This window comes from Athene noctua, chromosome 1 (genome assembly GCF_965140245.1).
Source record: "Athene noctua chromosome 1, bAthNoc1.hap1.1, whole genome shotgun sequence".
Lineage (NCBI taxonomy): Eukaryota > Metazoa > Chordata > Aves > Strigiformes > Strigidae > Athene > Athene noctua.
In genome coordinates, this window is record NC_134037.1 from 4,086,801 (window position 1) to 4,102,759 (window position 15,959).

The 15,959-nt window shown below is 43.9% G+C and overlaps 1 protein-coding gene across 1 annotated transcript in view; it reads left to right on the forward strand.

The window, feature by feature from the left end:
- Positions 1–522: 522 nt before the first annotated feature.
- Positions 523–15,959, forward strand: part of MSRA (methionine sulfoxide reductase A) — a 290,882-nt gene continuing 275,445 nt past the window's right edge. The window contains exon 1 of the mRNA XM_074895458.1: positions 523–691. Within this exon, the coding sequence (XP_074751559.1) occupies positions 562–691 (130 nt within the window). The 5' untranslated portion in view covers positions 523–561. The remainder of the gene's footprint in view (positions 692–15,959) is intronic.

Sequence of the window (15,959 nt, forward strand, 5' to 3'; positions counted from 1 at the left end):
GAGGGGCCTGGGCGGTGTGTTTCACTCAATGTGTTTGCACAACCCTTCCCTCCCTCACCGGGGAGTGTGGACAAGCAGAGGGGTGGATGTGACATGAATAATGCCCCAAGAGGGACACGCACACAAACCCCTCTCCCGAGGCAGAAGCCCCGTGTCAAAACATACTGGGGGCGACCGTGCAGGGCCGGGGGGGGACGACGGGGACTGGAGGCCCCGTGTCAAAACACAGAGGGGGCAACTATGCGGGGAGGGGGACGGGACTGGCGAGCAAGGAGCGTACGGCAGGGATGTTCACAGCCCGGAGTAAGGGCTGGGACAAAGGTTTGGGCGCACGCAAAGCACCCAGCGACACCCCGCCGAAACGGGGCGGCTGCGGCCCCCGGAGCCCCACCGGGTGTGTGTGTGTCCCCGCCAGAGCCCCCCCCGCACCCCGGGAGGACACACACACACACACACACGCACACACACACACAAACACCCCCCCCCCTCCCGCCGCCCGTCCCAAGGGCCAGCGCGCGCCGGGCCGCTCCCCCCGCCCCCCCGCGCCTCCCCCCAGGGGCGATGCCGGCGGCGCGGCGGCGCCTCCTCCGCGCGCTCTGCAGCTCCACCTTCAGGATGGGCGACTCGGCCTCCCGGCTGCCGCGGAAGGAAGAAGCGCTCCCCGGCCGCAGCCAACGCATCCCGGTAGCAGGTACAAACGCCTCCCACCCGCCCGACTCCCCCCCCCCCCTCCTCTCCGCTCTCCGTCACCCGCCCCGGTGGCGGCGGCGGGGGAGGGGAAGCGGCGAAGCGCTCGGCGGGAGGAGGCGGCGCCGCGGCTCCCTCCGGCGGCCCCTGCGCGCATGCGCACTTCGCCGCGGGAGGGGGGGCCGGGACGCTGCGGCGCCTGCGCGCTCGGCTGCGGCGCATGCGCGGGGGGCGCTCTGCTGGGGGGGGGGGGTGTGTGTGACATGGCGGCGGGGCGGCCGTTCGGCCGGGGGGTGCCGGGGGAGCGCCCTTGTTTCGGGGTTTGGCTGCGCGGTGACGTGTCCTGTCGTGGGAGTAGGAATGAATCGGTTGCGGGAGCAGCCAGCAAGCGCATACCTGGTTTTCTCTTGGCCGTGTATGAGTTTTCTGCTTTATCTTTAGGACCGTATTAGCCCAGGGCTTAAAACAGATTTCCCTAAGCCTTACTTTTTCTGTCGAATAGTAATACCTAAAAATAATACCTCGGCATAGTTATAGCCCTAATGTTTGCAAAATGTTTTTAAGTCCTTAACTCCTTCATGAAGTCATAAAATCAGAGTGGTTTGGGTGGGAAGGGACCTTAAAGATGATCTAGTCCCACCCCCCTGCCCCGGGCAGGGCCACCTTCCACCAGCCCAGGTTGCCCAAAGCCCCGTCCAACCTGGCCTTGAACCCTTCCAGGGAGGGGGCAGCCACAGCTTCTCTGGGCAGCCTGTGCCAGGGCCTCACCCCCCTCACAGGGAACAATTTCTCCAGTACTACTTTCCATTTTGAGTAAATGTGTGCTGTCAGGCAAGCAAAGTAGCAGCCTAGAATTAAGGAAGCAATTTTGCCTTCTGTCAGCTCTCCTAGGAACTGAAAACATGGCAAGGTGACTGTCATCGCTGTTAGATAGGAATTACAGTGGCACCCACCTAGATGCTCTTACATCCACGATCGTTCTCCCGTTGTGCAAGGTCTTTATTTACATGTGTCTTTGCTGCAGGCACCGAAGGTCCCTAACAAAGTCTGTGAACTGAGGAAAAAAACCCCAAACACGTAAGGTACATAAGTGCTGGTGGAAGAATAGTAAATGGATGATGGCATAAACCCAGTGAAAGAGGTGTTTGAGAGCATAGTAAAATCTTACATTGTATAGATAGTTGGTAAAATGCTGAAGGTAGCAAGAAGATAGTAGTGAAATTAAAATATCAGAGTATTATGTCTGATGTCGTTAGGGCAATGAGCTCTAGAGGTAATACCAACTGTAGCACATTGCCTGGATTAGAGTGGCACCTTCACATTCCCTGTGGATAAAAGCCTGGACAGAAGATATGCTAGGCCCATTTTATGCTCTGTAACTCTATAGATGGAATAGTTTTGTGCTGCTGTATAAAAAGTGCCCTCATAAGGCCAAATACAAAATTTTTTGTGGACATTTTTATTCTACGACTAAACGAGATATATTTAATAAGGGGCACAGAGCTCCAGTGAATTTTGGAAGTTAACATTTTTAAGATGTAAACTACTTTCAGACAAGAATGGCAGTTTACGTTTTAACATTGTGTAACATTTACTCCGTAGCATCTCTTTTGTTTAAATTGATTAGACTGCAGAATCAGAGGGGGTGTTGGTTGGAAGGGTGCTCCTGTCCAGTCCCAGTGCCAATGCTGTGCTCCCTTCTAGTCAGAGGTTTTTTACCTTGTGTCCGGCGTGAACCTTTTATGGCAGAGTTAGTGGCTGCTGCCCTTTCCGATACTGTCTGGTGTTGTTGAGGAGGGTTTGGCTGAGTTGTTATTCTCACTCCCTATTCAGCTACTGTACGACTGCCCCTTATTCTACCCTTCAACAGCTTGGAATACGCTCAGCTTCTGCGAGCTCTTGTCGGTTTGTGTGCTGTAGGCTGCTGACCAACTTGACCATTGACCTCGCAGACCCCCACCATGTTATTAATGTCTCTCTTGAACTGAGGACCCAAAACTGGACGTGGTATTTCAGGTGAATTCTTACCAGTACAGCATAGAGGAGAGGGTTTTTCCTTCCTCTGCTGTCCACGCTCCTTGTAATGCAGCCTGGTACACAGTTTGCTTTATTTGCAATGAGAGCACGTTGCTAGCTCCTATTTAACCTGCCATCCAGCATTATCATGGGTCCTTTCCAGCCGGTCTGAGATTACCTTGCACTGGTGCAGAACTTGCACTTCTTATTGACCTTCATGAGTTTTCTGTTGGCGTAAACCTGAAAATTATCAAGGTCTCCTTGGACTGAAGCTCTGCTGTTTGACATGTCCACTCCCACTTTCTGTTTAGAGTTGCCCTCAGATTTGCTGAGCATGTTTGCTGTCACATCATTTGAGTTATTGTTTAAGATATTGAAAGATGTTGGCCCCACCATCAGCCCCTGGGGTAACCTGCTACACCCTAGACATCAAGATATTGATCACTGCCTTGTGAGTCTGGTGGTCCTGCCAGATTTGGACATGTCTAGTGCTTAGCAGCCTGTTCTTCAGCCAGTACTTTCTCAGCTTCTAAATGCAAATGTTGGAAGAGATGGTGTCAGAAGCCCTGCTCAAGTCAACATGTATTAATTACATCCACTACTTTGTCCTCATCTGCATTATGTCATAAAAGGCAACCCAGCATGTCAAGTATGATTTGCCTTTGGTAAATATGTTGACCGTTCCCGATTACCTTCCTGTTCTCTTTGTGTTTGGAAATGATTTCTGAGGACATACCCCATGATCTTCCCTGGGACTGAGCCAAGGCTGAGCAGCCTACAGTTCCTCAATCCTCTTTTTGCTTTCCTTAAAAATGGCTGTTACTGTAGCCCATTTCTAGTCATCAAAGAGTCATCCCCCCATCACCGGGATATTTCTGGATATCATTATATCTAGATCTGTCACAGTGTTCTGATGGTCACACCAGCAAGCTTCCTCTGCAGCCCTGGAAAAACTCCATGTGGCTCCTTAGACATTTAACTCTTTAAGTAGCCATAACCCACGTTTCCCCCACATTCCTGCTTTTCTTTCTGACTGTGCCAGTGCATGCAGAGATTTTGGAGCAGCCTTTTTTTCTGAAGACTTATGCAAAAGGTTTTTTTCAGTACTACTTGTAGGCTGTCTTCTGTGTTCATCAATGCACCCAGATTTTCTCTGCTTTTAACTCCAGCTTTGAGTTTTTGTGGAGTCATTTCTTACTGCTTTTTACATCCCTAGCTAGTTTTAACTCCAGCTTTCTGATTTGGTGCCTAAATGTCCAGGCAAGGCATTTTGTATACCTCCTTTGTTGCTTTTGTTTCTATGACTTGTATGCTCTCTCTTTGCGTTTTAGTTCATTAGGCAGCTCTGTGTTTCTGATGAAGTTCACAGTTTTTCTGCATGATATTTGGTTTCTTAGCGCTCTCAGAAAGTTTTTGTCAAAATTCAGATCACCTTCAGATCACAAAGGGAGGCTCTTTCTCCCTTTGACAGCTTCTCAGGGGCTTCTACCTAGCAATTCCCTAAATAAGCCAGAGTTTGAGCTTTGAAAGTCCAAAATGCTAAATCTGCTGTTTACCTTTCTGGCCTTCCTTTGGATCCTGAACTCGGTCATCTTGCGGTCACTGCAGCTCTCTGCCGTCTGCTGCTGCAACGCTACCCGTTCTTCCCTGCTTCTGAACAGCCGCTCAGCAACCAACTCTTGTCCCTGGTGGTCCCTCTGGCACTTCTGGTATGAAATTGTCACTAACGCAGCTTCCTGAATTGCTTGCACAATTTGCTGTTAGCCTCCCAGCAGATGTCTGGGAACTGAAATCTCTCAGGGCGACCAGAGCCTGCACTCTGGAGACTTCTGCTAGCTCTTTGTGGAAAGCCTCATCCATTTACTTCCTCTTGGTCAGGTGCTCTGTAGCAGACCCCAGACCACACCACCTCCAGTGTTTCCCCTCTGATCTTGACTCGGAGACTCTCAGCAGACGTGACTTCAGTTTCACACTACAGCTCTGTGCTGTGAAGGAGTTTGTTTCCGTAGAGTGCAGCTCCCCATCTTGTTCTTTTGTGCTAACCCTTCCCATCCATGACACTGCTCAAGTGGTGTGTGCTGTGCCCGGTCTGATTCTGATCACATCATAGGTCTGTGACCACACTCGGACATCTGAGTCTTCTTCTTTGTTAACCGAACTCTGCCTCAGTGTGCAGACACTTGAGGGAAACATCTGCCGGACCTTTCTTTTAAGCGGTACCTAACACTGATCCTAATCCAGTGACCTGAGGTGTCCATCCTGTTCATCTTCAATGGTGTTGAGGGCCCCTGAGTGTTTCCTAGCTGAAGAGCTGCAGAGCATTTAGCTCCTTGTCTGTGGGGTCTCTTTGAAGATCCTGTTGATCTCCTGCTCCTCATCTCTGATGCGGTATAATGTGCTCACTTCTTGGAGCTCCTTCCCTTGCACTGCAGCGACTAGGTCTGCCAAAGCCACCTCTCAAAGGTGAGGCTGCTGCCACTGCTGTGAACCCCACGGAGGAGCTCCAGGTTCTCCCCTCAGCCTGAGACCACTCAGGAGTTCAGTCCGGTGGGAGGTGGCTGAAGTACCAGAGGTGTCTGCACCGTGTGGGTCAGGGCACTGTGTCCTGGAAGGTGTTTTCAGCACCTGAGGGTTTTCTTCTGTGAGCAGCACTTCTGGGCTCTCTTAGTGCCTCCTGCACATTATGTTCAGTGCCTGCTCATCCCTGTCCCAGCGTTCCAAATCCCTGATGCTTTCTGAGGAATGTGCTCTGCCCCTCGGTGAGATTTTTTGGTTGGCGGGGAACCTTCTTGTGCTGAGGGTTCTTGATGGCTGCTCACAAACCCTGTGAGTATGGAGACCAGTTCAGTCTGCTCCCTCCTTTGCTGCACTCCAAAAAGAGGAAAAGACAGCTGAGTGACAGCTTCAGCTTGGAAGTTGCATTTAATCCTGTCTCATGAAAAACTAAATTGCATTTCTGTTCCTTTGTAACTTGCTGACCATGGGATAAGACTTGACCTTGTCTGCGTAAATATCTTTTTTTTTTTTGTTTTATCGTAACTTTATTACTCATTTCGGATCTGAGTATAAGAAAATTATGCAGTTAAACCTTGTATGTTGTATAGATTTCTGTGAAGTGACTGGAAGTAGCTTGTGATGCAAAGGGTTCTGTTTGTAGAAGTGAGTTAAACGGGGATAAAATACCGTCCGGTGAGCTGAAAACAATACAAACATTAGTAAGCCTCAGTTCCTCATTTTTGTAATCATGTCGGATCTATCTGATCTTCAACAAATTTCATAATCTTGGAACTAGAGTTTGTTGTGCTGTTTTCCTTCCTTGCAGTAGAGCTGCTGCATTCATTTTGGAAAATAATTTCTTTCATGTAATTTCTGTATAATGGTGTGACACGATGTCGTGTTTTATAGTAAAATCACGTATTATTTATTGCTTCTACCTTTCTAGGATAACTCTAGTTTACAGAATTAATTTTAGTTACATTACTGCTGAAACATGGCTGTGTTTTACGAGTATGTGAGTATATATTGCTTACACTATTTAATTGACTATTTTATTTTATGATAGTGGTAGGAGCACTACTCAAGGAGCCCTAGTAATGTAGAGGGAACCTCCTGTGCAAGACACTGTATAATAACATATGCACACACACAATTTTTTCCTGCTAGGTAGCCTAAGATAGAAGAGTATAGTAAATTAAAAGAATGTTTTGTCCCACTGGTCCCAGTGAGTTGTGTCAGGAAATATCTTTTCTCTCTCCGTGGTCTCAGCTATGTTCCTCGTAGAGGTACTTATATTGTAACATACACATCTGTAGTGGGTTAACTTTTTAGAGGCAGTAAAGGTACAGCTCATGGGTAGACAGTCTTAGGATTGTTTAAACCTATTAAGCCTCTTAGCTTTGTATTTATAGTTTAATAGAGCAATAATTACAAACGTGGAGGAGGTCACGGTGAACTTTAGTCTGACCTTCTGTATAAAAAAGAGCGCAGCATTTCCATGAATTAATTCTTGCTTGAATCAGATCATGCTCTTTAAAGAAAACATTGATTAAAAATGTCATTTGACAGAGGATCCACAGCAAAATTTCATCAATTGTTCCAACGTTTCATAACTCCATTAAAAAGGTGCATATTTTGAATCACTTGGTTATGTTTCAGCTTCCAACTATTGCAGTTTGGTACAGTTTTCTTCATCAAGATGAAAAGCGTGCTAGTATGTGTTTTCTGTTTTTCATAAGATATGTTTGGATCATAATTAAATTGCTGGTTAGCCTATTTTTTAAATAAGTATTCAACCAGACATAAACCAAGCAAAATGAATTTTTGTTGTCAGCAGAAGGCAAGTTTTTTAGTCATTTATTAGTTTTTGTTTCTTTTCCTCAAATCGTCATGAGTTAAGGTCTTTCTTAACTTTTGGATATTGGAAGTAGACACTGGATTTTGCTAGTGATAGTGTCAACTGCAGTCTTGTTCCTACTCAGTATTTTCCTCTTTGTGTATCAAAGGATAGCTAACATTTTGGGTTGAAGTGGTGCACTGGGAGCTTTGTGTTTAAGCGATCATCTTCTGCACATCTAAGAGTTTTTCAAGTCATTGGTACAGTGTCTGGTTCAATTTTTAACTTTATGAGTTGATCTGCATTTGCTTTGACTATTTGATTTAATTCCAAGTCTGTATATTTTACGTTAAATTCATACAACAGTGAATTTCAGTTCTTTGTGGAATTAATACTTCAACTTGACATACTGAACTGAAGAAAAAGTTGCACGGACTGTTTTTGCGGAGACATCTGGAGAAGAATGTGGCTAGTGAGCATAGGAAATTGAGATTTTGGTAGGTTTCCAGTCTCACCCTCAGTGTTTCATTATTATTGTCTTAAGATGTAGCAGGAATATTTCAGCTTTAGTTGCCTGGATATTGTTAAAACAAATACACGATCTTTGAGTGAGAGGATGGCTCTACCTAAATTCAGTTAAGCTGGGACAGGGTGCTCAGGGGGATCTTGCCAATGTGTATAAAAACTGGTGGGAAGGCGTAAAGGAGATGGAGACAGACTCTTCTCAGTGGTGCCCCATGGATGGACAAAAGACAACAGGCACAAACCGAAGTGCAGGAAATTCTATTTTGACATAAGAAGAAAACTTTTTTTCTCTGAGGTTGGTTGAACAGTGGAACAGATTGCCCGGAGAAATTGTATCTTCTCCATCCTTGGGGACAGTCAAAACTGGAGAGGACACAATACTGAGCAACCTGCTCTAGCTGAGCTGGCTCTGAGCAGAGCGGTTGGACTGGGTTATCTCCAGAGGTCCCTTCCAGCTTCAGCTGGGCCGTGACTCTGCAAATGCTTTTAGCTGTAGCTGTGGTGGTATCAGCAGTGTCCAGCTTTTCTGGACTCCAGATACTCCAGCAGTTGCAGAATTCCCTCAGGACCTTGATGATCCTCCTCTGTTGGGAGGTCGAAATGACATCCGAAGCAGATATATTGAAATAACCAGAGCACACCTGGGATGGTGGTACTTCTTTAAGTGACTTCAGGAGGGTGGAGCCAGTCTGCTCTCTTTTTGGCCACCCTACTTTTGCATTCCTGCATGTGTAGCAGTCAGCTCCGTTGCAGAGTGGTGGAGCATGCTGCCAGTCTCGCAGGATACTCCGAGTTCCAAGTGGTTAGAATATACTTCTGAAACGGATTTCAGTTGTCCCCAGGCTGAGTGGAGGCCTGCCATTTTTTTCTACGGTTCCTAGAGGACGTACTGAAGTTTTACAACAGGGATCACTCGCGTTTCCTTCAGAGACATGCTTCTTGACATTAAATTTATGCAGAACATAAACAGGTATTTTATGGGAACTGCTTTACTCTTCCTGTTCTGTCCCCGGCCTGATGAAGTAGCACTTGCTTTTCACAGGGTATAGACAGATTGGATTCCACCTCAACTGACTGTATATGCATGAAGAGTAGTATACCTTATATTCTTACAGGGAGATTATTTCACAAGAGATTTTTAAATTAGATGATTTTGACTATCGTGTGTCCCATTAGGACTCGTTTAGTTGATTTCTAATGTTGCATTTAGTTGGACATCTTTTGAATAATTTCCAAACACAATGAACATTCGGAAGCAGAACTAACCCTTTAAATTGTTTTGCTTCTATTTGTTTCAGTGGAATTTACGTCCATGCTAATCTTTTTTTACCATTCTTAAAACACCAAACAGAAATTATTGTGGTCAGACTAGTGGCCTGTGGTCTGGTGCTTTCATTTGTCTCATCCTCTGCCCTTGGAGGAGGTTGCTGACAGGACCACGTACGCTACCATGGGCACAGGGAAGGGTACGAGTAACTTTTCGTATGCATGTTCATGGCCTGGTACAAAGAATTCCCAGTGGAACTGGATCCCTGTGGGCACGCGATCATCCAGTAATTTTCTCAACAGTTAGTGAATCTGTGTTGTCATTAAAATTTAAATTATGCTGACTTGTAATGATAGAGGGACATTGCGCTGACAAAGCGTACTGGATATCACTGAGCTGTGATCACTGAGTAACTTATTCTTAAACCATCAGTACGTTCCTACCAAGGGCGAATGGCAAGAGGGAGAACTGCTGAATGGGACAGCCTGATCCCTTGATACTTGCGAATTAGTATGTCATGGAAATCTCCATGTTTTTGTAGCCTCTTTGTACTGTGTAGAATTAGGGAAAAAAAATAAAAATCTGTTCCCTTATGCTTATTCTGTGCCTAAATATGTATGCAGTGTTATGTTGAGAAGTTTTAAACAGATTTTCCCCGATATTTTGACAGTTTGCCGAATTGCGAAGGCACAAGATTTTTCAACAGAATTGCAAACTAAAATGTAAGCTTAATGTTTCCCAAGATATTTTTTCAGTAGAATACAAGGAATAAAAAAAAAAAAAAAATTTAGAGATTTTTTTCCTTTAATGATTAAAAATGTTTGTTAGTCATGGGCAAATATAAAACTTTTTTTTTTTCAGACATGAATTTAATGTTGCTGTGTTGTAGGTCTAAAATAGAGATTCTTGAGTGAGATTATGACTCCAAACAAAGCCTACAAAGGAGTACTGTTTCTCTTAAGGTTTACAAGGACTGATTTCATAAAGTTTTCACCACTTATTCACCTGGTACAGTGTTTTACATAAAGAATTAACTAGTTACCCATTTTTACTGAAGTTTGTATGAAAGATGGGCCAAAAAATGTGAGATCTGACCTCCATTGAAGTACAGTGCAGGGACATGTTGAGTAGCAGTGTCATATGTGGTCTAGCATTTCTCAAACTTCAATTTAACTTTCTAATTCAGAAGAGTTAATGACTTATTTCTTCATTCTAAGAGACGATCTTTGCCTCAAATACACTCAAGCCATCAATTTCCATAAATTATTAATTTCATTACAATTTCACTGCATATGACGAGATTCACATCAGAAAGGATGTAAAGCAGAGTACGTTTCTTTGCAGAAGCACCTCACCCCCAGTAATTGTTCATTGTCTGAAAGACAACTTCTGAAATTTGTGGTTAGAACATCTTTACAAGTAGGTGTGAGATTAATTTGCTTGGAAATCCTGTCTGTACTAACCTTCATTTTCTCTTTTTTTTTTTTTTTTCACCTTGTCAGGTATTTATATCTAAACACAAAACACCTCGTTTCCAAGCCAAGTGAACAACTATAAATATGACACTGTTATTGGAGAAACAGGAATTACTTTTTAACCACCCATTACATTTACATTTCGGAAGGTGTTGTAAGGAGAAGCAAAGGTTAAGTCAACCTAAGGGGATTTTTTTGTTGTTGTTGTTTGCATGTGCTTTTTTGCTCTTGGAAGCTGGAAAACAACAACAAAAAGGAAGTTAGGATGCACACACGATACTTGGTAGATTAAGAGCATACAGGAGATACGTTTACAGAGCTGCACATCCAGCTGTCAAACGCTGCTCCCAAGGTAACACCACCCCGATGAAAAAATCCTACACTGCCTTATCACCTCTAACTACATTGCAGAGAAAGGGCTGTGTCATTCATCACTGAGTCCTCTCCAAAAAAACATATAAAATAATAATAATAAAAAAAAAATCTCTTGTTCGAGTCTCTGGAGTTCCTGGCGGACTACTTAGCATGCTGCTCACAGTCGGAAGTGTGCGCTGGCATGAAGCAGCGCTGCACAAAGCTGTACCCCCAGGACTGCGGTGGGGCGGGTGCGGAGGAAGCTCTCCCCGGGGTTTCTCCTGGCAACAGCGCGGGTTGCTGGGAAACAGAATTACTTAAATGGGGAGAAACTTTACCCAACTGGCAGCCTCTTGAATGCAAATAAGGCTTGAAGGAGACTCCTCGTGCTGATACCGTAATTTTCCCTCTCCGAAATGAAAAATGAATCCAGAGGTTCTTTATTCAGAGGATTATGTGTGGATGCTGCTCTGAGGAATCATTCAAAGTTGTGTAATAAAAGGATAATTATTTCTAGTAAAAGGTAGCAGTGTGGTACACGGGATTCAATAGCTTCTTCTTGCTGCCGTTTTGAAAAGGGATGTAATGTGTGAATTTGCCAAATTTGTGTTGTTAAATAAACCTGTCAGTTATGAGAATTAAACACAAGGGTTATATTTACACAGGTTATTTTTTTTTTTCACTAGAGAATATTTGATATTATTTGGTGTGAGTCCTGGGATACACTGGACTTCTTTGGCTAATTGTGTCCATTTATCTTTAGTGCAATTATTGCATGAATGGCATTGACTTGACATTTAGGTAATGTGATTTTGACTCAGAAAATAAGAAGGTTGAGAGAAACATCTCACTTTCTTTACTTGGTCTCCATGCTGCTATTTAAAAGCCTTTTCTGCTTGGTTGCTAAAGATCCATGGCACCATCTATGTCCTCAGTTGTGTCTGTGGTAACTCAGATAAACATATGTTCTTCTTATTCAGCATATTTGGTTGACTTCATCAAGTTGCAGCTATTCACATACAAGTAGGTATTGCTAAAACACCGTGTAGTGGGTCAGGTTGTGCCCTGGATCGCACGTGTGCCTCTGTAACGCTCCTTTGGTGAATGTATATCACAGGTAGAAACATGGGATTAGGTTGCCCGTTGCTCCTCTTTCCACACCAGATAGGAGAGTACATGGAAAAAAACCTTTGTTTTGGCTTTACGTTGTACCAGGTACGGAGCTAGGATAGAGCACTGGAAGGCACTGTACCTCTTCTTGAATTGCTGCTACAAGTGCTGCTACAGCAATACAGAGTTACGCTTTTACAGGTAAAACAGGCACTTGCGTGTTTAATTTATCACTTGGTGGACATCAAAAGACATTTAAACCAAGTGAATAGTGCCCCCAAAATGCCTCTTTCTTCTACTGGCTGCAAGGGGAGTGTCCAGTGACCAGCTCGGATGGAGGCATTGGTATTACAGCCAGCTGAAGCGTGATGGCATGAGTCTTGTCTTTGCTGTTTTAGGCAACTGTAGCATCACAGAATGGTTTGGATTGGAAGGGATCTTTAACAGTCATCTAGTCCAACCCCCTGCAATGAGAAGGGACATCATCCACTACATCAGGTTGCTCAGAGCCCCGTCCAACCTGGCCTTGAACCCTTCCAGGGAGGGGGCAGCCACAGCTTCTCTGGGCAACCTGTGCCAGGGCCTCACCCCCCTCACAGGGAAGAATTTCTTCCTTAGATCTCATCTAAGTCTTCCCTCTTTCAGTTTAAAACTGTTAGCCCTTTTCCTATCCCTACCCTCCTGATCAAGAGTCCCTCCCCATCTTTCCTGCAGCCCCTTTCAGCCCTGGGGGGCCGCTCTAAGGTCTCCCCGGAGCCTTCTCTTCTCCAGCTGAACCCCCCAGCTCTCCCAGCCTGTCCTCGTGGATAGGTGCCTCAGCCCTCTGATCATTTTTGTGGCCCTAACCAGATCCTTTGTAATCTTCCGTGGGCCCACTGACTTGTATTTCAATTATGTGGCTGTTTGATGTTGGTTAAATCAACACGTCTGTCCCAGTCTTCCATTTGGAAGGGTTTTCCAGGAGTGAACTGTTTTGAGTAATGTTCTTTTAATTCTGACCCTATTATTTATTGCTCTTCTTATCTCTTTTTGTGTCTACGTAGTCACTTAGCATCTCTCCATTTTCTTTTAGTTCTGTGATGAGAGGAGAGAGAGTGCTGCCTTCTCCTGAATTCTGTTAAAGAGTAAAGCTGTTTTAATCTCTGCCAGACAATATAAACAGCCCATCAAAAGAGGTGATTATCCCGTTGTGTTCAGCATTGGTGTAGCCTCACCTTGAGTATTGTCTGCAGTTCTGGGCCCCACCATTTAAGAAGGATGTGAAGGTCCTTGAATGCGTCCAGAGGAGGGCAATAAAGCTGGTGAAAGGACTGGAAGGAATATCCTGTGAGGAGTGGCTGAGGACTTTGGGTTGGTCTGGTTTGATGGAAAGGAGCCTGAGGGGCGACCTCCTTGCTCTTGGCATCTTTCTGAGGAGGGGAAGTGGAGAGGGAGGTGCTGAGCTCTTCTCCTTGGGATCCAGTGACAGGACGTGTGGGAATGGTTCAAAGCTGCACCAGGGGAGGTTCAGACTGGCCATGAGGAAGCATTCCTTTACCGAGAGGGTGGTCAAACCCTGGAAGAGGCTTCCTGGAGAGGTGGTCGATGCCCCAAGCCTGTCAGTGCTTAAGAGCCATTTGGACAATTCCCTTAATAACATGGTTTAACTTTTGGTCAGCCCTGAGTTTGTCAGGTAGTTGGACTAGGTGATCACTGTAGGTCCCTTCCAACAGAAATACTCAAATTCTCTTCTCTCTTCTCTTCTCTTCTCTTCTCTTCTCTTCTCTTCTCTTCTCTTCTCTTCTCTTCTCATAAAATAGGTAACTTCTCAAAAACTAAGCATAATCATACTTTTCAGCATGGTGGAGCTCATATATGTGGTATTCTTAAAGAAAAGGGTAACTGCTATGGACACTCATTTAAACTAGACATGATCGTGGTTTACATTATGGTTGCGTGGACAGATTAGTTTAGTGTAATTCAGGTGTGGATTCATAACATAATAACTACTCCAGGTAACTGCCTACATGGATGCCTTTGTTGTGATAGTGAACGCAAAGTAATTGTCATGGTTTCATTGAAAGGTAAGCTGTGTTGCATTTACTCCAGGGTAAAAAAGTGCAGTTACCATGAAGAGATGCTCTATTATGTTGAGAATTTTGTTTGTGTGAATCATTTTCATCTTCTCTGTTTTTTCCCTGAACAGCACAACCAAAATTAATTGAGGGAATAATGTTATTTAATGACCCATCCCTGTAGTTGGTATTCAGTATAAAGCCTTGAAAATGTTTACTTGCCCAGAGTTATTCTGATTGCCCAGATTAATTTTTTTTACTCTCTTCATCAAACACCAGTTCACAGAATCATATTTTTTTCCTTCTTTTCTTTGATTTTCTTGGTTAATGTTGAAAATAACATTTTCAATATTCAAGAAAAGAATTTCCAAAGTCAGGTTATGCTGAATGAGAGTTAAGTTGTTCACACATGGAACTGTAGAGGTGCAGCAGCTTTAGTTCCCTCAGAACCCCCAAGAAGTACAACAGTAAAATTCCTCATACTTTAATTGATTTGAAAGAAGATAAGTGCAGAATAGAGTTTACATTACGTTACTAAAAGGCAGATTTAGGGTTGGTTGGATGTTTTAGTTATTAACCTCTGTGTTTTAGTTCTTTTGTGTTTCTTTGATGTGTAGTATTTACTTTCAATTTTTTCAGCTTAAAAAGCTTCTGTGTTTTAATTAATGTCTTCCTGTCAAATTTACACCTTCAAATTACAGTGGTGTACATTGCCTTTACTTCAGTTTTATGTAATTTTCATTAAATTTATTTTTATTTTGCAACCATTGAATTATTTGGCTTGTAATTTGTGGTGTGATAGGTGTTGCTTTATCTTTGCATGCTAAAATTTTATTTATTATGTGTAAAATTTCAGTGGTATGGATACGTTTGTATATTGCTCTTATTTTGTTACTTGCAAATTTTTATGATACGCATGAAACTTGCATTTAAATTTCTACTACAATTAAAATAATAACACATAAATAAGTCCTTAGTTCAAATAGGCTTAAAACCTGTGCAATATATAATGATGTTTATTGCAGTTTCTTCTGTATTGCTTGCAGTTAATTCTTGTTGCAGATATGCAAAATTGGAGTGAGTGGTATTTCATCCACCTGGGTGAAGAGATTAATTTGGTTTTAGTTTTGAAGACAGCATCTTATTTGTTGTTGAAAAAATATGGCCAAGTAGATTATTTCTGTATTTTTGCTGTAGTTTAGGTTTGATTTTTAAGGAATTTGAGTTTCCAGGAGCCTCCAAAGATGTTTTAAGGACTGCCCAAATTTCAGGAATGACTTGAGAAGCAGAACTCCAGCAGGAACTAATTTTTTTGGGGTCCCTCAATGTGGGACAGAAAGCGCTCATCTTGAGAACGTATGCTCTGTTTGGGGGTAGAGATTTGGTGCTTGAGACACTGGCTGATGACTTCTGCTAGGAACCCAGTGAGGAAGGAGAAGTATAGTGCAAGGGATGCTTGTTCTGATTAGACGTGGAAGTGCTCATAGAAAGCCTGAAGATTAGCAGCAAAAACAGGCCACATCCTGGACTACTGCTCTGTAGTCAGAGAACACTCGACTACCATTGTGGGATGTGGGATTTTCCACAAACCGTAGCCAACGCTGGCTGTTGGTAGGAGAAATGTTTCGGTATTGCACCCTTGCTCCCAAAAGGGAAGCACAGGTTCCTGTTAATGGCAGTGCTGGCCTGTCTGCATGGTGATGATGTTTCTCTGGAGGTCTTTCTGACATTCCCCATGCATCTTTTGCTATTTACAGGCTCAGAAATGCACTTTTTTTTTGGTTCATCAAATATTCAACTCCTGAAAATTTCATCCCAGAACCTGGTTATGCATCCGTGGCTACTTCAGTCGATGCACAGCCCACTCCTAAAGCAGGAGCAGGAGCTGGGGAAGGCAGTCACCGATGAGCTGGATGGGGAAGGAGGGGGGTGACTCCAGACCCTGCTGACAGCAAAACAGGCAGAAACTGGTACATGCTAGATTTCAGAGAAGGATCATAGGATAATCCAGTTGGAAGGGACTTTTGGAGATCACTGATTTATGAGATCAGTAGATTGACAGCTCATCTACTGGTCTTGTAGAGGAAGTGTCTGTAATAATCTACTTTCAAATGTTGAGCTTACATTTTAAAAAAGGA